Consider the following 21625-nt stretch of genomic DNA (forward strand, 5'->3'; position numbering starts at 1 on the left):
CAGTAGCTGAGCTACATCTGGTCAGCAGCGGTTCCTGGTCACGCTGTGCAAAAACTCAACTTTACGATGATGTACAAAAAAATAAAAAATAAAATAAAAATCATCTTCCGGCAAAAGGGGCTTCTGTTTTTCTCCTTCATCTCCAGTGAGCTAGACAAACCCTTTCCAATTTTTCTGAGTCACTGTGTTTCTTTCTCCCCCCCTGCCCTTCTTTGACACCCGTGGCATTAAAAAAACAACAACAAAAAACAGCAGCAACAACATTAAACAGGATGGAGAAGGCATTATCTTATCATGACAAGCTGGGCATAAAAGTTTAGGAAAACTTGGCAGTAAAACACAGCCCGGATTTTCCTCCAGGAGATCAAGAGAGAGAGATGGTTTCCCAGCCCAACTTAATCCTGGATTAATTACCCTGAAATTAGAGGGGTGTTTTAGGATGGAAAAAGCATTGTTGCTTAATTCCTTGCTCTCTCTGGGCTGGCCCACCCATCCTGCTGCAGGCCCTGGTGATGGTGTGGTGCGGTTTCATCCAAGTGAAATGTAGTCTGTCGGGCAGAGACCCAAACCAATTTCCCCCTTGCCAAAAAAAATAGACGGACGTGTCTCCGAATCTCCACATTCCGTGCCAGAGATGCTTTGATTTTACCTATGCAGAATGGGCTTTGGATGCACGACGGGGTTACTGGCTTGAGATTGAATTCAGAGCGTGCCAAAGCAAACTGCAAAGCACAGTGTGTGTGTGTGTGTGTGTGTGTGTGTGTGTGTGTGTGTGTGTGGTGTTAAAAGAGTTGCTCACTCTTCAGATTGATCACGTGCATTTTCTCCGCCGGGTTTTCCCGTCATTTCCCAGCTGATGCCCAGGTATGATAGACATGGCACAAATGTGCGATATTAGGCCCCTGAGCCAGTTAACAAGCAGAGCAGATGGGAGTTTGTGAAAGTGGAATCCTTGGCAGATGCTGGTAGCTTGTAGCAGAGGAATTCTGGTAGGGGAGGCATGCAAACACAGCTTAGCGCAAAGTCAGGTTTGTAAAGGTTTCCTGTTTCCCAGGACAACTTTTTTTTTTATTGAAAAGTTTTAAAATACATTTTCCCTTTAACGATCCCCCCTCCCCCTCCCCTACCTATCCCTCCCTACCCCTCCCCCCTTCCCTCCCCCACTTCCCACAGGGTATAAAAACAGAAAACAATCATAAACATCCATATGCTAACAACAATAAACTCTTAAATCTATCGCTCTCTAGCTCATATAAAATAACTACAAACAATATTAATATTACATATAAAAAGAAAGAAAAAGAAAAAAAGAAAGGAAGATTTATTCAAATGCTAAATGAAACTTTTTAGTCCCATATTTCTTCTGGATATATTCAATCCATTTTTTCCCAGGACAACTTGACAACTTTTAAGATGCAGGAAGTTCAACTCCCAGAATCCCCCAGCCAGCATGCTTTAACATTGGGTGGACTTCAACTCCCAGAATACCCCAGCCAGCATATTTTAAGATGGGTGGACTTCAACTCCCAGCATCCCCCAGCCAGCATGCTTTAAGCTGGACGGACTTCAACTCCCAGAATCCCCCAGCCAGCATGCTTTAACATTGGGTGGACTTCAACTCCCAGAATCCCCCAGCCAGCATGCTTTAAGATACATGGACTTCAACTCCTAGAATCCCCAGGCAAGCATACTTTGCCAGGCAATTCTGGGAGATGAAGTCCACCCATCTTAATGTCGCCCAGATTCAGAAACCCTGATTTATTATCCTATTATCTTTATAGCCACCCCCAAAGGCAGCAGGCAAAACCAGCTTTGCATTACAGCTGGGAATCTTAACTGCTGGAATTCAACCAGGGGTATGACGGGGTGGGGGCTGGGGACTAGTAAGTGAAACCACAATGCCCTTGCCCCCCCCAGCAATTGTTTTTAACCATCTTGTCTGGGATGGGCGAGAGTTTTTGCTTACAGCTTCCTTCTGCAACAGACGCCCTCCAGACAGGCGACCTTGTACCACTCCCAGATTTTGCCAATTGTGGTTTGAAGGCAACCGCTTGGCTTCTTTGCAGCTCAGTAACACACTTCAACTCAGCTGCCCTGCTAACCAGGGTTTACTGCTTCCCAAGGGTCTGAAGCTGATGCTCCCCCTCCCACACACAAACACACCTCCAGCTCTTCTTAACGTCTCCAGGTACAGTAACCTCGACCCAAAACATAGAATAAGGAAGTTGGATGGGACCTTGGAGGTCATCTAGTACACACACACACACACACACACACCCGCTCTCAAACCGGAGACCCCTGTAAGATTTCAGACAAATGGCTGTCCGGTCTCCACTTAAAAGCCTTCAGTGATGGAGCAGACCCACAATTTCCGGTGGCAAGCTGTTCCCCTGGTTAATTGTCCTCAGGAAATTCCTCCTTAGTTCCAGGTTACTTCTCTCCTCGATCGGTTTCCACCCGTTGCTTCTTGTCCGGCCTTCAGGGGCTTTGGAGAATAGGTGGAACCCCCCCTCTCTCTTCTCTGTGGCAGCCCCTCAACTTTAGTCTTGGAAGCCCAGCCAGGACACACAAATACACACACCCTTCCTCTTTTATCTTGTGAAGCTAATAATTTATTTTTATTTTATTTTAATTCCATTTATATCCCGCCCTTCTCCGAAGACTCAGGGCGGCTTACATAATAATAATAATAATAATAATAATAATAATAATAATAATAATAATAATAATAATAATAATAATAATAATAATAATAATAATAATAATAAGAAGAAGAAGAAGAAGAAGAAGAAGAAGAAGAAGTTGGAAGGGACCTTGGAGGTCATCTAGTCCAACCCCCTGCTAAGGCAGGAAACCCTATACCATTTCAGACAAAGGGCTGTCCAGTCTCTTCTTAAAAACTTCTCCTGGCCTCGGATGGCAGGGACTGAAATTAGAGGCTGGAAGCCTGAAAGGCCCTCCAGCTCCGAGCGACAGTGCGGTCTAGCGGTTAGATCAGAAAAAAAAAGGCACGTCAGCCGCTTCCCCTCGCCCGACGCCCCGCAAGTTGGGCAGGGGGCGGCAGGCGGACCCTCCCTCTCCGCTTAGCCCGCTTGCCTTTCCCTTCCCTTTTCTCCAGCGCCGGCTGGCTGGGCCCCCCCCCCCACACACTTCCTCCCTCCCCCTTTCCCCTCCCTCCCTTCCTCCCTTCGTGGCAGCAGTTCAGATCCGCGCCCTAGAAGGTCGGAAGGCGGGGACCGGGCAAGCCGAGCGCCTCCTCCCCGTCCGGGGAGGGGGAAGAAGGCCGGGGAGGGGTGGGTGGGTGGGGGGGGCTCCGCCGCGGCGGGTTTGTCAGAGCGCCGGAGGCCCAGCGCGCAGCACAACCATGCTGGCCCCGCGGCTGCCGCTCGGCCCGCTGGGGCTGATGCTGCCGCTGCTGCTCCAGCTGTTCCAGCTGTTGCCGCTGCCCGTCCGGCCGGATCCTGAAGCCAGCTGCGATCCCGACGGCTGCTACGCGCTCTACAGCCAGCCGCGCAGCTTCCTCGACGCCTGGCGGGCCTGCCGGGAGCTGGGGGGCAACCTGGCCACGCTGAAGCGAGCCGAAGAGGCGGCCCAGGTCAGCCAGCTGCTGGCCGGCAGCCGCCGGCCCGGCCCGCCCCGTCTCTTCTGGATCGGGCTGCAGCGCCAGCCGCGCCAGTGCTTCCCGCAGCGGCCCTTGCGAGGGTTCAGCTGGGTTACCGGCGAGCAGGAGACGGCTTACAGCAACTGGGCGAGGGCCGGCGCAGCCGTCGGCACCCCGGGAGCCCCGGGAGCCGGTTGCGCCGCGCCGCGCTGCGTGGCTTTGGACGACCGCGATTTCCAGTGGTTGGAAGGCTCCTGCGCCGGCCCGGTCGACGGCTACCTCTGCCGCTTCGCCTTCCGAGGCATGTGCGCCGGCTTGGAGGAGGCGGAAGCGGCCACCCTCAGCTACGCCGCTCCCTTCGGGCCGCTGCCCGCTCTGGCTGCCGTCGGGGCCCCGCCGCGCTTCGTGCCCTTCGGGACGGTGGCGTCGGTGGGCTGCCCCGGCGGCGCCTCTCTGTCCCTGTTGTGCCTGCAGAAGGAGGACGGGCGGCTGGGCTGGTCCAAGAGCGGGCCGCTCTGTCGGGAGCGAGGCCCGGGGCCGTCGGGGGGCGCCTCGGCCTCGACGGGGCTGGCAGCCTCGGCGTCGGCATCCAGCTGGTGCGAGGGCGACAACGGCGGGTGCCAGCAGCTCTGCCTGGACGAGGGCTCGGGCTACGCCTGCGAGTGCCACGCCGGCTACGTGCTGCTCTCCGACGGCCACTCCTGCGAGGCCCGCGACCCCTGCCGCCACCGGCCCTGCCAGTTCGACTGCGTGGCTCAGGAGGACGGGGAGGAGGAGGCGGCGGAGAGCGGCGACGGTTACCGCTGCCGTTGCCCGGCCGGCTACGAGCTGGCTTCCGACGGCCACCAGTGCGAGGACTCGGACGAGTGCGCCGAGGCGCCGTGCGAGCACCAGTGCGAGAACACCGAGGGCTCTTACCTCTGCCGCTGCCACCTGGGCTTCAGCCCCGCCGAGGACGAGCCGGGCCAGTGCGTGGACACGGACGAGTGCCAGATCCCCGGCGTGTGCCAGCAGATGTGCGTGAACTACGTGGGCGGCTTCGAATGCTATTGCACCGAGGGCTTCGACCTGGAGGCCGACGGCATCAGCTGCAGCCCGCTGGACGGGACGGACGGCCGCGACGCCAGCCCGCCCGATGTCTGGGCCGACCCTTTCCACGTGCGCTTCACCACCCGGCAAGCCGACGACGACCTCAGCGCCCCGCCGGTCCGCTTCTCGCTCTTCCGCGACGGGGAGGCCGGATCGTCGTCGTCGGCCGCCTCGGATTCGGCCGCTTCCTTCTTGTCGCTGCCCGACCGGCTGGTTTTCCCTCCCCCTCCGAGGCCCGCCACGCCGGCGCCCGAGTTGGACGGCGCCTGGGACTCTCCTCCCTTGGAGCACGGCTTCTTGTCCTCGACGGGCCGCCCCGAGGTCCTCCATCCCACCCCCGCCGCTTCCCAGCTTCCTCCTCTCCTGACCACCGGGGAGCCTCGGACCAGCCCGCCGCCTCCGTCGCCATCCCCCGGAGCGTCGGCTCCCTCGGAGGAGAAGATGGAGCCGGTGGTTGAGGGAGTCAGGGCGCCCCTGCCCACCTTGGCCACCCCCGGCCCGGCTTCCGAGGAGGAGGAGGAGGAGGAAGGGCGGCAGAAGAGGGACGACCGCTGGCTCCTGGTGGCCTTGCTGGTGCCCATCTCCGTCTTCCTGGTGGTCATGCTGGCCCTGGGCATCGTTTACTGTACCCGCTGCGGAGCCCGGGCCAAAAGCCGAAGCGTCACTCAGTGTTACCGGTGGGTGATCAGCACGTCGGAAAAATCGGCCCCGCCCGTCTCCTCCCGGCCTTGCCAACCGGCCACTTGCCGAACCAGTGTCTGAACCACGGGCCAGCCCCTGGGGGGAACGGGAGGGGTGTGTGTGTGCGATGGCCCTGCTCCGTAGCCGGTGCACAGAACAGAAAAGACCCCCCCCCCCCATGCTCACCAGCGGGGCCAAAGCCACGGAGGATCCCCTCCCCTTCGGGCTACGTCTGGGACAGCCTGCCAGGATGCAGAGACCCAGCTGGAGGGGCGCCCAAGGCTGGGCTTCCCCACCCCTCCTTCTCCCAGGCAAACACCCCCCCCAAAACGACTCGGAACTTGGTTGCTGGAGTAAAAAAGACCTTTCCCCCCTCTTTTTGGCATAGGTGTGTGTGTGGGGGGCACAGAAGCCCCTTCCCACTGCAACTTGGCACCCCTCTGCCTTGCCACCCGAGGCTGCTGGAGGCCTGGAGGGGCTTAATCCAAAGCGGGCAGCGACGACTTTCTTGACCGGGGGGGGGGGGAAAGGAGTTGATGTTTCGCCAAGCAGTGGTTGAAAGCTGAGACTAATTCGTGTGCCACGGCAGGCGGGGTGGGGTGTGTGTGTGTGTCCCCCACCTCTGCCCAGCGCTGGCTCTTCGTTCCGCCAACCAGGAGAGTTAAAAGTTTCTAGTCCTCGTGGCTTCGGAAGAAACCGGACCCCTCCTTCCCCACTTCCACCCCCCAGCTCCTCCGCGGCCAGTTCTTTTTTTTTTTCATCTGGAGTCAGGCCAAGGATCCGCACAGCTCAGGGTGACTTTTCCTACTCCGAACTTGGGGAGGGGTGGGGGGAGACACGTTAAAAACTTTAAAAAAAATCAAAAACCTCTCGTGGGACACAGCCCCGCAAAATACACTTGATGGCGTTTGCGTCGGCTGCCGAAGGGGGCCTTCCGAAACGGGGGTGGGGGGGCTAAAGGGGCTAAAGCTGGAAGGCTTTTCACGCCCCCTCCCCACTTTAATCTGTGGAGGAAAGAGAGGGTGGGGCTCCTTCGGGGACCAGGCATCTGGGAATGACCAGCCTGGCGCGGTCCAGGGGTGGGGTGGGGGTGGGGGCCGCGCAGAAGGCGGGGCCGGTTTGCCCCGTTGCAAAACGGGGTGGTGGGGGGGCAAGGAACCCCTCTGGATCTGTGGTGTGGGGGTGACGGTCGTTGACTTTGACCGCTCGTGTGGTCTTCTTGGCGGGGGCGGAAGATTCCTGGCCGAAGCAAAAAAAAAAAAAAAAAACCACCCAGAACCCCCCACCCCCGAATATTGTGTGCGTGTGTTTTGCGTGTCAAATAAAAGGACTGGATTTTCTAACGGGCTGGAAGTTCAAAAAAAAATGAAAAAGAAGAAGGGGGTGGGAAAAACGGGTGGGGGGGGGGAAGCAATACAAAATGTGCGTGCCTTTGTTGGGTGAGAAAGTGTGTGTGTGTGTGTGTGAGTGGGTGGGTGGGTGGTGTGTGGTAAAAGGGGCAAGGAATACGATTAAGTGAATTCGAACGACTGGCTTTTTTTTTTTTAGCTTGAAAAGGTTAAATGGTGCCTCCCGTCATTCCCAGATAGACACTTTAGGACCTCCGCGCCCCTCCCCCCCATTTAAAGAAGGAAGTGCCAATTGGATTAAGAAGACAAAATCGCTTCAGTTTCCCACAAGGCAGGGTTGGGAAAGAGAAAAAAAGTGGTTCTATCTGAGAGTCTTGAGGACTAGCCACCTAGGACAGGAACGCTAAAAGCAAGCCTGAAGGGTGCAGTTTAAAGTTTTTTAAAAAGCCTGCGGTTTGCAGAGAATGTAGAACAAGTAGAACGTAGAACCTTATCAGAGTTGGAAGGGACCTTGGAGGTCTTCTAGTCCAACCCCCTGCTCAGGCAGGAGACCTTATGGCACCTATGCCATTCCAGACAAATGGTTGTCCAATCTCTTCATAAGATGGAGCATCCACGACTTCTGGAGGCAGGCAGTTCCACTGATTAATTGTTCTGTCAGAAATTTCCTCCTTCGTTGTATTTTGCTTTTCTCCTTCATTGGTCTTCATCCGTTGCTTCTTGTCCTGCCTTCGGGGGCTTTGGAAAATAATAAGAATAAGAATAAGAATAATAAGAATAGAAGCTGGAAGGGACCTTGGAGGTCTTCTAGTCCAGCCCCCTGCTCAAGCAGGAGAACCTATACCATCTCAGACAGGTGATTGTCCAGTCTCTTCTTAAAAACCTCCAGAGATGGAGCACCCACAACTTCTGGTGGCAAGCTGTTCCACTGGTTAATTGTCCTCACTGTTAGGAAGTTTCTCCTTAATTCCAGGTTGCTTCTCTCTCTGATCAGTTTTCAATCATTGTTTCTTGTCCTGCCCTCTGGTGCTTTGGAGAAGAGCTTGACTCCCTCTTCTTTGGGCCAACCCCCTCAAATAATGGAGCACTGCTATCATGTCCTCCCTGGTCCTTCTCTTCATTAAACTAAGGTAAAGGTAAAAGTTCCCCCGCACACGCGTGCTAGTCGTTTCCGACTCTAGGGACCGGTGCTCATCTCCGTTTCAAAGCCGAAGAGCCAGCGCTTGTCCGAGGACGTCTCCGTGGTCATGTGGTTGGCATGACTAGACGCCAAAGGCGCACGGAACGCTGTTACCTTCCCACCGTAGCGGTCCCTATTTTTCTACTTGCATTTTTATGTGCTTTCGAACTGCTAGGTTGGCAGAAGCTGGGACAAGTAACAGGCACTCACTCTGCTACGCGACACTCGGGATTCGACCCGCCAAACTGCCGACCTTCCGATCGACAAGCTCAGCGTCCTAACCCACTGAGCCACCGCGTCCCTCTGTTCATTAAACTGGACATGCCCAATTCCAGCCACCGTTCCTTGTAAGTTTTAGCTCCCAGTTTTAGCTCCCACTCTTTGTTGCTCTTCTCTGCGCTCTTTCTTAGACTCTCAACATCTTTTTTTACGATATGGGGAGCAAAATTGGATGCAGCATTCCAAGTGCGGCCTTTTCCAAGGCCTTGTGAAGCGGCATTAACACGTCAGGTGATCGTGATTCCATCCCTCTCTTAATGCAGCCTTAGGGTTGCATTCCGAAGGGTTCGTTGTACTGTAAAAGCAGGAAAACTTAATAACAGGTTCATGGAAAAAAGTTCTTGAGAAAGGACAGGAAGGGAGAGATATAGAAAGATAGCGTGTGTGAAGCCTGCGGTCTGAGCAGTAAAGGAATACAGGCCCAGAAAGGGTTGGAAAAGCACAGCGAAAATGCGTGGTCTTCTCTCTTCGCCAAGCCTTTCATTTCAAGATAATTAGAAGATTCTGGTTGTTTCCAGAACTTTCCAGCTGCTGACATACCTACTATCTTCCAAATCTTTTCTGCCTCTGGTTGGGAAGGCAGTAAATAAGGACATTTAAATTGTCCCTTTTGGTGGTTTCCTGTTTCTTATTGTTTATAGGGTTGACTCCCTTCAAAATCAGGACTGGGAGGGGAGGGCTTACGAAACATTTTCCCCCCCCACACACACACAGGCCCCTGCCCCATAATTTGAAAGTGGGGGAAAGCTGCAAGTTTCACAGCAGGCTTTTTTTGTTGGTGTGTTTGTGTGCAAAGATGTGCAAGGGGTGAAGCCTTCAAGAGTACCAGGAAAATTTGTGAAAGGCAAATAGCCAGACATACAGACACAGACAGTCAGACACACACACACTCTCTCTCTTCCTCTCTCTCTCTCTCTTTCTCTCTCTCTTTTTGTCTCTTTCTCTCTTTCTCTTTCTTTCTATTTTTATCTCTCTCTTTCTTTCTCTCTTTTTCTCTCTCTCTTTTTCTCTCTTTCTCTTTCTTTCTCTTTTTCTCTCTCTTTCTCTCTCTTGCTTTCTTTCTTTCTCCTTCTTTTTACCTCTTTCTTTCTCTTTCTCCCTCTTTCTCTTTTTATCTCTCTTTCTTTCTCTTTTTATCTCTCACTCTTTCTCTCTTTCTTTGTCTTTCTCTTTTTCTCTCTCTCTCTTTCTCTTTCTTTCTCTCTCTTTTTACCTCTCTTTCTCTTTCCTTCTCTCTTTCTCTCTCTCTCTCTCTCTCTCTCTCTCTCTCTCTCTCTCACTCACACACACACACACACACACACAACGACATGCAGTTTGTGTCCAACTATAGCTTCTTTTTAGAGCTGGATACTCAGCAATACAGGTCATCTTCACCTTACAACAGTTCTTTTATTTTATTTATTTATTTTATTTTTATTTTTATTCCATTTATATCCCGCCCTTCTCCGAAGACTCAGGGCGGCTTACAAGCTTAGCAGTAGCCTTCATTCTATGTATATGCCTGCTTATTAGGGCTTTCACACACACACCCAAGCGGCATCATTACAAAGTCAGCTTAATTGCCCCCAACAATCTGGGTCCTCATTTTAGCAACTGTTTGAAAGTTTGTCCCTGAAAACAGTGGCTTGTGACTGTTTTTCCCCCCTCTCTCAACTGTTACAGCCTCCCCATGGTCACATGATCAAAATTCAGGCCCTTGGCAACTGGCTCATATTTATGACGGTCGCTGTGTCCAGGGTGTGTGTGTGTGGTCGTGTGATCCCCTTTTGCGACCTTCTGACCAGCAAAGCCATAGGGGGAAGTCCATAACTTCACAACACAACCATGATTCAACTGTGGCAAGAAAGCTGGGGCTAAGCTCCACAAATGTCTCACTCAGCAGCAGGAAATTTGGGGCTCTGTTGCCGTCTTAAGTTGAGGATTTACCTGCACCTTGCATTTTATGCGTCGCTCACAGCCCGAATGCGTGAGTTTTCTGCACTTTTTCCTGATCTGAAAAGCACAAAGTTTCTGCTTCTTTTCCCCCAGCCAGGATACCTGACATTTTCAGCTTGAACGAGTCTCTGACCCTGGTTAGCAAACTAACCCCTTTTTCTGAGCTCCCACTATCCGACAGACACTCACCATCTGGCCTGTGTTTGCACCTCTCTAAGAAAAAAGAAAAAAAAAGCGAAAAGAAAGTCACAATTGTCTTAAATTTCAGTGTTTCCTGACTCTGCCAGGCTCAGTCCAGCCCCCTTGGGCTGGCGGTGGCGGTGGTGGCGGTGGGGGAAACCTCTAAATTGATGCTGGGGCTTCTAACTCCCCCCCCCATTAAATCCCACAATTGTTAACCCTTTGCAGGAGGTTGGGAAGGAGAGGATTGGGAAAGATCTCAGGAAATCCGTGAGAAAAATCGGAGAAGAACGGAGCTTCATTTGGGGGGGGTGCCGCGAGAATTGGGGGGGCAAGATCCAGACCCTTCTGGTTTTCTCCACCACCACCCCCTCCCCTCCAATTTCAAAAGGGACAAAAGAGTTTTAAGAGGAAGGGGCACGTCACTCCCCTTTCCCTTAGCAATCCTGCATCGTTCCCTCCCCCTTTAAAAAAACAACAACACCCCCCCTCTTTATCACAAATTTGGCCTTCCCTATTTCTCTCTCTCCCCCCCCCCCACTCCTTCCCAGATTTGACTGGGGAGGTATAGATCTGGTGTGTGTGTGTGTGTGTGGGGGGAAGGGATAGAGGAGAAGGCTCCCAAAAAAGGGGTTGGTTTTTTTTCCCCTGGATTTTTTTTTAAAAAAACAACAAGATATTTGGGAAGGAAAAGGGTGATGGGCTGCGGTTTTGCCCACCCCTGGCACGGCAAGGGTTAAACTCTGGAATGTGTATTTAGCAGAGACTTTTAATAAAGACCAGATGGAGGAGACCAGATGCTGGATCAGAGAAGCCGCCCCCTCCCCACCAGGGCTTCGTGCCCCCACCCCACCCCACCCCACACACACCTACCCTCCGCATTAGATCAGGGCCTCTCTCCCTGGCTCAGCAGAAAGCTGATGTTCAACAGGTAGAGCTTCTCCCTCTCCTTATCTTGCTAGGGGCCTGCTGAACCTGTTGAACGGCTGCCTCCTGCTGCTCTGGTCCCTGTTTGTCTTCTGCAAAAGAGGGCTTGTCCAAAGGGGGTCCGGAGCAATTTGGGGGGGGAAGTGAAAAGGAAAAGGAAGGGTGGGGAGGAAAAAAAATCCGGCTTCACCCCACAGGATGCAGTGAGCAAAGAGAGCTCGTTTTTTTTGGGGGGGGGGGTTCAAGGAACACAGCTGATAGAGGAACTGGATCAGGGGGTCCTTGAACTTGGCCACTTTAAGCCTGGTGGACTTCAACTCCCAGAATTCGCCAGCCATGCGAAATTCTGGGAGCTGAAGTCCACAAGTGGCCGAGCTTGAGGACCCCCTGAGCTGGATTCTCGCCATCTGCTATAGCCACAAAGGAACCGATCGGGGAGCAATATTTGAACCAAGGAACCTCGAATGGGCTAACTTGCGGAATGGCATCCAAAATCTGGGACCCGTGACTCCCGAAGGAATGCAGTTTGGAAAAGTCGTGGCTGCTTCTGAGCTGCTGAGGTCCCAAGGTCTTCACGCTCAAGCTTTTGTGACAGTTTCCCAGCCAGTCTGGCAATCCCTTGCTCCCTTCCTCACCAAGCAGCAGCCACTTAGCTGTCTGCTGAACAGGGAAGGGGAGGAGACAGAGAAAGGGAGAAAGAGGAAGGAAGGAAGGAAGGAAGGAAGGAAGGAAGGAAGGAAGGAAGGAAGGAAGGAAGGAAAGAAAAGAGGGGGAAGGGTCGAAGGAAAGCAAAGCAAAAGGGAGACGGAAGAGGGAAGGAAGGAAGGAAGGAAGGAAGAGGAAAGAAGGAAAGAGAAGAGAGGGATGGAAGAAGGAAGGAAGGAGAAGTGAGGGAGGGAAGAAGGAAGGAGGGAGGGAGGAAGGAAGGAAGGAGAAGAGAGGGATGGAAGAAGGAAGGAAGGAGAAGAGAGGGAGAGAAGAAGGAAGGAAGGAGGGAGGGAGAGAGGAAGGAAGGAAGGACGGAAGGAGAAAAGGGAGGGAAGAAGGAAGGAAGGAAGGAGAAGTGAGGGAGGGAAGAAGGAAGGAGGGAGGAAGGAAGGAAGGAAGGAGAAGTGAGGGAGGGAAGAAGGAAGGAGGGAGGAAGGAAGGAAGGAAGGAAGGAAGGAGAAGTGAGGGAGGGAAGAAGGAGGGAAGAAGGAGGGAGGAAGGAAGGAAGGAAGGAAGGAAGGAAGGAAGGAAGGAAGGAAGGAGGGGAGGCGAGGGAAGTGCAACCTCTCCAATCTTTCCCTCAGGGCAGCTGAGACTCAGAAGAGGAGCCCACCCCACCTTCCCTGATACATCCAGGGTTGGGTCTGCCCTGACATGCTTAACCCAGGTTACACGAGTCATGAGAACAGCTGCAGCGTTGCAGAAGGAGAAGGAAAGAGGCGCCCTCTCAATCGTCTTCACAAAAACCCTCCACAAGGAAAGCCCTAAATCAACGGTGTTTAATTCTCTCCCCCCCCCTGCTTTCTTGGCTACGTTGCTCTTACTTAATTGCTTCGGAGGGCTGGGGACTGGGTCGGCTTTCCAGTCCCCAATTCAGAGGAGGGGGCGCGAGCGAGAGATCCCTGGGAGCCGAAGGCCAAGCGTTTCTGAGTGGCTGCCAGCTTTTCCCCTCTTGCGAAGACCCTTCCTCCACTTGGCCGGGACCCTGAAGACCACTTTGCCCACCCAATCCAAGCCTCCCCTCTCCGGGCGGTCCAGGGTGGGGTCTTGTCAAGCTTGGTGGTGTTCACAAGAGCAGGATTGCAGCCAAGGATTCATTAACAAAACGTTAAGAACTTGGGAAAAACCGCGAGAGAGATACTTTGCCCAAGGAAATCAAGAACTTAACAGCCCTCAGAGGATGGTCTGATTGGCGGCCCCCTCCCCCCCCACTTGCCATCTGGCTGGATTCCCGCCACACGCCGATGATCCAGGCATCCTAAGATTTGTTTTAGCGAGTTCACCAGCTTCACAGCGACTTCCCAAGGCGGGGCCTGGGCTGAAAAACTCTGGGTTAGCCAAGATGCTTCCAAGTAACGCAGATTGGGAAGAGTTTTCCATCCTAGGCTCGGGATTTTTCATCAATCTTCATAAACGGATGGAGGCCAGGGGGAGAGTAAAGGAAATCCGTCAGGTTTGCAGATGACCACCAAGCTGGTGGGAACTGTTATTAGCACCTTGTAAGATAGGTTCTAAAGGGACGCGGTGGCTCAGTGGGTTAGGACGCTGAGCTTCTCGATCAGAAGGTCGGCAGTTTGGCGGGTCGAACCCCGAGTGCCGCGTAACAGAGTTGAGCGCCTGTTACTCGTCCCAGCTTCTGCCAACCTAGCAGTTCGAAAGCACGTAAAAATGCAAGTAGGAAAACAGGGACCACTCCGGTGGGAAGGTAACAACGTTCCGTGCGCCTTTGGCGTCTAGTCATGCCAGCCACATGACCACGGAGACGTCCTCGGACAAGCGCTGGCTCTTCAGCTTTGAAACGGAGATGAGCACCGGCCTCTAGAGTCGGAAACGACTAGCACGCATGTGTGGGGGAACCTTTACCTTTACCTAAGATAATTTCTAGGTTGCTTCTCTCCTTGATGGGTTTCCATCTGTTGCCTCTTGACCTGCCCTTCAGGGGCTTTGGAGAATAGCTTGACTCCCTCTTCTTTGGGGCAGCCCCTGAGATACTGGAAGGCTGCTATCATGTCACCCCTGGTCCTTCTCTTCTTCAAACTGGGCATACCCAATTCCAGCAACCGTTCCTTATACATTTGAGCCTCCAGCCCCCCGATCGTCTTTCTTGCTCTTCTCTGCACTCTTTCTACAGTATAAATGGTCTAGGGTCTCCTGCTGGAGCAGGGGGTTGGACTAGAAGACCTCCAGGGTCCCTTCCAACTCTGCTTTCTGTTACCCTAGGGCTGGAAGGGACCTTGGAGATCTTCTAGTCCAACCCCCTGCTCGGGTTGTCCAATCTCTTAAACCATCCACGTTGGAGCTTCTGGAGGCAAGTCGTTCCACTGACGAATCGCTCTTTCTGAGTCGGGAAATTCCTCCTTAATCCCAGTTTGCTTCTCTCCTCCATTGGTTTCCATCGCTTGCTTCTTCTCTTGCCTTCTGCTGCTTTGGAGAATAGGTGGGACCCCCCCCTCTTCTTTCTGTCAGCCCCTCAAATATCGGAATGCTGCAGTCACGTCACCCCCCCCCCCCCCGCTCCCCCAGTCCAAACAGATTTACCCCTTTCCTGGGTAAGAGAGATAAACAAGACCGTTTGGCCTTCTGCCTGCCTTCATCCCATATATACATTTTATTTTGCAGCAGAGACTGAAGGGCGGGGAAGAATTAGCTAAACCCTCACCCTCCCCAGGTCCCCATACAGATGCAAACAGGAACCAGATGTTTGCCCTTCCTTAGGGAAAACCTTTGTGCCTTTTTTGGGGGCCTGCAGTTTCCCACCTCCAAACCTGCACACACACACAGACACACACAACACACACACACCGTGCAAATTTGCTTGTCTTTATTCTTGTCTTCTTGCAGGGATGCTATGCCAGGGAGTCCCACGCCGATCCAAGTTGGCTTCCCCCCAAAAAAACCTCCAGCCCAGAAAAAAGAGGGGGAATAATATCCCTGCCCTTCCCCAAAAACTCCAACCAGGCTGCCACCCCCCCACCCCCCCAAAGGGTGGGGCTCTTGACACATCCTCTTTTCCATCACGGTCCCCCCCTCCCCTCCATGAGCCAAACCCCTCCCCCTGCAGAGAACACGGACAGAAAAAAGAAAGGAAGAAAAAAATAAAAAATAATCAAAGGAGCAATGGGAAGAGGAGAATATTAAGATGTTCTGCCTTCCTTGTGGGTTCGCACCCGATGACGTGTGGAAGCAGCGTTGTGAAACGGCCAGCGCGTGTTTCCATGGTTAAAACAAAAAAAACCAACAACACATCACACCCATTTTGCAAGGAGGAGCCATTCAGAAGCCGTGCGGGACAGAGCTTTGAATCCTAAGGGATGGGGTACCACCAGGAGACCCTGAGGCTGGAGGCTAGGCTAGGAAAATAAGCAAGTTTTTAAAATATAAATAAATAAATCACGGCCTTGTCATTCGGAGTTGACCTTGACTTGATGGAAAGCTTGCTTAACAAACCACGGCTTAGCCTAAGTTCTCAGACCGACCCAAGAAAGCTACAGAAAATCACGTTTGGGCAGCTGGCAAGAAACGAGATTTTGTCTGAATCCCAAGCAGAATTCAGCTGACCTAAAGTTGAGGATAAACTTGAATGGAAGGAAAGCCAAACATGACTTGGGTTGCATAACACGCTGGCCATCGAACTCCTTTCAAGTGCCAGAATTCAGACTGAAAGAAGAATTAAAAATGACCGGGCTTGAGCAAAATTTTCCCTGTCCTCAAAGTACAGCCAATTTTTGGTGTCTTTGAATGCGAGAATAAGAATAAGAATAATTCTTGCATTTGAAGATACCAACAAGAGGTATTCCGGAAGGGACCTTGGAGGTATATGAATAAGAATAGAATAGAATAGAATAGAATAGAATAGAATAGAATAGAATAGAATAGAATAGAATAGAATAGAATAGAATAGAATAGAATAGAATAGAATAGAATAGAATAGAATAGAATAGAATAGAATAGAATAGAATAATGGAATATAATGGAATGGCATGGAAAATAATAGAATAGAATAGAATAGAATAGAATAGAATAGAATAGAATAGAATAGAATAGAATAGAATAGAATAGAATAGAATAGAATAGAATAGAATAGAATAGAATAGAAAATGGGTGAGAATGGAATGGAATAGAAATAGGAATAGGAATAGGAATAGAATAGAATAGAATAGAGTAGAGTAGAGTAGAGTAGAGTAGAGTAGAGTAGAGTAGAGTAGAGTAGAGTAGAATAGAATAGAATAGAATAGAATAGAATAGAATAGAATAGAATAGAATAGAATAGAATAGAATAGAATAAAGGAATATAATGGAATGGCATGGAAAATAATAGAATAGAATAGAATAGAATAGAATAGAATAGAATAGAATAGAATAGAATAGAATAGAATAGAATAGAATAGAATAGAATAGAATAGAATAGAATAGAATAGAAAATGGGTGAGAATGGAATGGAATAGGAATAGGAATAGGAATAGGAATAGGAATAGAATAGAATAGAATAGAATAGAATAGAATAGAATAGAATAGAATAGAATAGAATAGAATAGAAAATGGGTGAGAATGGAATGGAATAGAAATAGAAATAGGAATAGGAATAGGAATAGAATAGAATAGAATAGAATAGAATAGAATAGAATAGAATAGAATAGAATAGAATAGAATAGGAATAGGAATAGGAATAAGAATAGAATAGAATAGAATAGAATAGAATAGAATAGAATAGAATAGAATAGAATAGAATAGAATAGAATAGAATAGGAATAGGAATAGGAATAAGAATAGAATAGAATAGAATAGAATAGAATAGAATAGAATAGAATAGAATAGAATAGAATAGAATAGAATAGAATAGAATAGAATAGAATAGGACAGGACAGGACAGGACAGGACAGGACAGGACAGGACAGGATAGGATAGGATAGGATAGGATAGGATAGGGTAGAACAGAATGGAATAGAGCTGGAAGGGACCCTGGAGGTCTTCTAGTCCAACCCCAAGCTCAAGCAGGCGACCCTATACCATTTCAGACAAAAACTTGTCCAATCTCTTCTTAAAAGCCTCCTCCAGTGTTGGAGCATTCACAGCTTCTGGAGTCAGGTTGTTCCACTGGTTCATTGTTCTAACTGTCAGGAAGTTTCTCCTTAGTTCCAGGTTGCTTCTCTCCTTGACTAGTTTCCATCCGTTGCTTCTTGTCCTGCCTTCGGGGGCTTTGGGGAGAAGCTTGACCCCCTTTTCTTTGTGGCAACCCCCCCAAATCTTGGAACACTGCTATCATGTCCCCCCCCTGGTCCTTCTCTTCCTTGAACTAGACAGACCCAGTCCCAGTAATTGTTCTTTTTATGTTTTGGCCTCCAGTCCCCCCATCATCTTTGTTGCTCTTCTCTGCACTCATTCCAGAGTGTCGGCATCTTTTTTTGTATCCTGGTGATCAGAACTGGATGCCACATTCCAAGCAGTATGCAGGTAGTCCTCCAGTTACGACCGTAATGGAGTTATTCCCCATTGGGGTCGTGCTCCTAGAACCAATAGAGAATGGCTCCCTTGCAGTCATAACTTGAGGACTCTCCGTAACGCTCCTAGAACAGATGGCCCAAGATCAAGGCAAAAAACCCAGCCCAAGCTAGCTTCTTTTCCAGGCAGCTCTAACAGGGAGTCCTCCAGTTACGACCGTAACGGCCAAACTCCATTACGGTTGTAACCCAAGGACAGCTCCTAGAAAAAAAAGCTAGCTTTCCCGGGACTTTTTTTTAAAATTTTATTTTTTTTGCCTTGACCTTTCTGCATCTGTTTTGCTTGCTGGCGTTCTGATGCTGAGTTAAGATGAAGTCATACATTCCACACCCAAATTCTGCTTCTCATCCATCCAGCCCTCTGCCCTGGTTTTTAAAAAGGCTGCTGACTCAAATGAAATCTTTTTCCCAGCCCTGAATTGAGAAACTCCGGCTTTTTTTTTTTATTCGTGGCTCATGTGCGAAACGGCTTCATTTCCCCTGACCTGGGTTAAATGTCCCTATGGTGCAAGCCTCACCGGGATCCGAACCAGGGGGTCTTGGAAAGCCCCAGATTTTTCGAAAGAAAAAGAGAGAACAGAATAACAGAGTTGAAAGGGACCTTGAAGGTCTTCTAGTCCAACCCCTTGTCAGAATACAAAATAAAAGATTTGGAGGGGACCTTAGAGGTCTTCTAGTCCAACCCTTCTAGTCAAGCAGGAGACCCTAGACCATTTCAGACAAACAGTTGTCCAATCTCTTCTTAAAAGCCTCCTCCAGTGATGGAGCACCCACAACGTCTGGAGGCAACTCGTCCCACTGATTAATTGTTCTCACTGTCAATGAATGAATGAATCAGATCAATCAGAATAGAGCAGGAAGAGACCTTGGAGGTCATCTAGTCCAACCCCCTGCTCAGGCAGGCAACCCTAGACCATTTTGGCTCTCCAGTCTCTTCTTAAAAACCTCCAGAGTTGGAGCATTCACAGCTTCTGGAGGCGGGTGGTTCCACTGGTGAATTGTTCTCACTGTCAGGAAGTTTCTCCTTAATTCCAGGTTGCTTCTCTCCTTGACTAATTTCCATCCGTTGTTTCTTGTCCTGCCTTCGGGGGCTTTGGGAAATAAGTTGACCCCCCCTTCTTTGGGGCAGCCCCTCAAACACTGGAAGACTGCTATCATGTCCCCGCTCGTCCTATGTTTCTCTAGACTAGCCAAATGGGTCCTAAGTCACATTTGTTCAGTTCTGTGGTAACTTTGAACGGTCAGTAAACGAACTGTCGTAAGTCGAGGACTGCCTGTAACTAAATGATGATTTATTGAATAAGCCACCAAAGTTTGGTCTTGCACGACACCTTGAGCCCCAATTAGCCTCATTACGCCTCCGTCTGCTGCGTTACGTTTTGCCGCCGTTAGTTTCATACCAGTTTATTAAATAAACCACAGTTGGCTGGGATTGCGTGCGACCCTGCTCTAAAGCGATCAGCCCAGATTTACAAGCTGGGTTTGGCCTATTAATAAGAGGGGGGAAAAATTAAACAAAACCCCAATCTCACATTCCCAGACAGGAATGGGAATTCCCATCGAGTTTAAAAAAGGGAACGAGAGCCATATGTCTCAAAGAAACGGCCCCCTCTGGCTTGATCCGGCCTTCTCGGAGCCTCCACGCTCGGTGGCAGTCTACCTTGGTGGCTGAAAGCATAGGCCTTTTTAAGCCCTGAGTGGTCCCGATTCAGCAGAAGAGTATTCCTAACGGGAAGCCAGCTACTTTTATTGCGTTGGGAAGACCACGCTTGAAATATTTTGGTCACCACGATACACAAAAGATGTTGAGGCCCTGCGCCCTGCAGAGGAAGAGCAACAAAGATGATTAGGAGACTGGAGATTAAATGATATGATGTGGGAATTAGGTATGTCTAATCTAGGCAAGAGAAGGACTGGGTGGGGGACGTGACGGCAGTCTTCCGATATTTGAGGGGCTGCCACAAAGACGAGGGGGGGTCAAGCTGTTCCCCCAAAGCACCAGAAGGCAGGACAAGAAGCAACGGATGGAAACGAATCAAGGAGAGAAGCAACCTGGAACTCAGGAGAAATTCCCTGATAATTAGAACAATGAAACAGTGGAACTGCTTGCCACCAGAAGTTGTGGTTGCTTCTTCACTGGAGGCTTTTAGGAAGAGACTGGACAGCCCCTTGCCTGAAACAGGTAGATAGCCTCTCCTGCTTGAGCGGAGGGGTGGTGGTGGACTAGATGACCTCTGGAGCCCCTTTCAATCCTATGCTTCCGTGTTCTAAGCAACCTTTCTTCACTCGTGGGCACTCCACCCTCATGGAGGTTTTCAAGAACAAACTAGACAGTTGCTTGTCTGGAATGGTATGGGGCAGGGTTGGACTAGAAGACCTCCAGGGCCCCTTCCAACTCCTTCTTATTCTGTTTGTCTACCAGAGGAGTTTTCCCGAGGGGAAGCCAGCTGGTTTGCTGAGCCCAAGGATGCCCATCCTGGAGCTGCTGCAGGGCCAAGCCCCATTGCCTGCCACTGAGGTGGGCTGGCAGCCGAGGGGCCCCGTGATCGGAGCCAGGTGGATGCAGGGCCAGGATCCTGACTGGATCCTTCCTCCCCTCCACCCACCCCTTGGGATGTGAGTCAGCCCGGCAAACATCTGGCCTGCGCATTCGCTCACATCTGATGCAGGCACCCCACCCCGCCCCACACCCAAAGCCAAGTGGACCGGCTGAGTCTCTTCCCTCCAAACCTCCAACAGGCCAGGGTTTGCAAGGGGCCCCTGACCTTTCTTGGAATGTCCATCTCAAACCCAGAGGCCTCTAACCACTAGGTGACCGCTGCCTGCTCCAAACTCTGCACATGATCTGGGCTTTGGGGAATGTTGGTGGGCTGGACCGGGCTGCCCCACCTAGCCTACTCCTCTTCCTTTCAGCCCGGCTCACTATCGAGCTAGGGAATGACAGCTGTGTCCCCCAATCTGGGCAGTCCAGATGTTTTGCACGCAGCTGGGGATTCTGGGAATGGCAGTCCAGAAAGAAATTAGTGTCTCTGCCCATGGGCAGAGGGCAAAATTATCTGGTTCCATGCGAAAGGGGAGTTCCCTCACATTGTCACTGCAATTGTTTTTTTTCCCCTAACCCAGTCTTTCTCAATCTTAGCAACTTTTAAAATTTGTGGGCTTCACTTCCCAGAATTCCCCAGCCGGGGTCTATGCTTGGAAGCACGTTGGTTGGGGAATTCTGGGACTTGAAGTCCATCCGTTATAGAGCATGCTGGCTGGGGAATTCTGGGAGCTGAATACCACCCATCTTAAAGCATGCTGGCTGGGGAATTCTGGGAGTGGAAGTCCACACATCTCAAAGCATGCGGGTTGGGGAATTCTGGGAGTTGGTCAATCCATTATAGAGCATGCTGGCTGGGGAATTCTGGGATCTGAAGACCACCCATCTTAAAGCATGCTAGCTGGGGAATTCTGGGATCTGAAGACCACCCATCTTAAAGCATGCTAGCTGGGGAATTCTGGGAGGGGAAGACCACCCGTCTCAAAGCATGTCGGCTGGGGAATCCTGGGAACAGAAGTCCACCCATCTTCAATTTGCCATGGTTGAAAAAAATGTTGGCCAGACAGTCATACAGATGTGTCCATCAGTTCATCAAACAGTGAGTTCAATTAAGGGAGAGCTTCTCTCTCAAAATACCGTACACGAAAATAGACCCGCTGTGCTGATTGCGGCAGCAACATCCAGCTTATAAAGAATTCTTCCCAAGAGAGAGAGAGAGAGAGCGAGAGAAAGGCCAAGTTTAAGCTATTTGTCCCCTTAACTTCCCAACCCATCCCAAGGGCCCCTCTTCGCCCACGGAGCCGAGGGTGGCAAAGCATTTATTTCCCTTCCCAGCCTCTCCGCATCTGATTTCCGGTGCTCCCAGCGCTGTGACACATGGAAAGGTCAGGCCAGATCGGGTCTTCCCTGGGATCTGGGCTCCATGGGGGCCAGCTGTGGGCCAAGGAGGCAAAGGTCTCAGAAGGGTCAAGCAAGGATGGGAAGCCTCCGCACAGCTGCACCCAGCTGGGGCCAAAGGGATCCGGGAGGAAGAATTGGGATCTGGGATCCCAACAGGACTCCGAAGAGACCACTAGCGAACTGCTGGGAAGGAAGAAAGATGTTTTTTGGGGGGGCAGAAAGACCCCTCTGGTGCTCAGGATCCACTGGGAT

General features: G+C 51.0%; 1 protein-coding gene across 1 annotated transcript; it reads left to right on the forward strand.

Annotated features, from left to right (window-relative positions):
* Nucleotides 1-3326: 3326 nt before the first annotated feature.
* Nucleotides 3327-6434, forward strand: CD248 (CD248 molecule). Its single transcript, XM_083374301.1, has one exon. It carries the CDS (start codon nucleotides 3365-3367, stop codon nucleotides 5450-5452), a length of 2088 nt encoding a protein of 695 aa, XP_083230427.1. The 5' UTR covers nucleotides 3327-3364; the 3' UTR covers nucleotides 5453-6434.
* The last annotated feature ends 15191 nt before the right edge of the window (nucleotides 6435-21625 follow it).

The sequence above is a fragment of the Vipera ursinii genome (assembly GCF_947247035.1).
Source record: "Vipera ursinii genome assembly, chromosome: 15".
NCBI lineage: Eukaryota > Metazoa > Chordata > Lepidosauria > Squamata > Viperidae > Vipera > Vipera ursinii.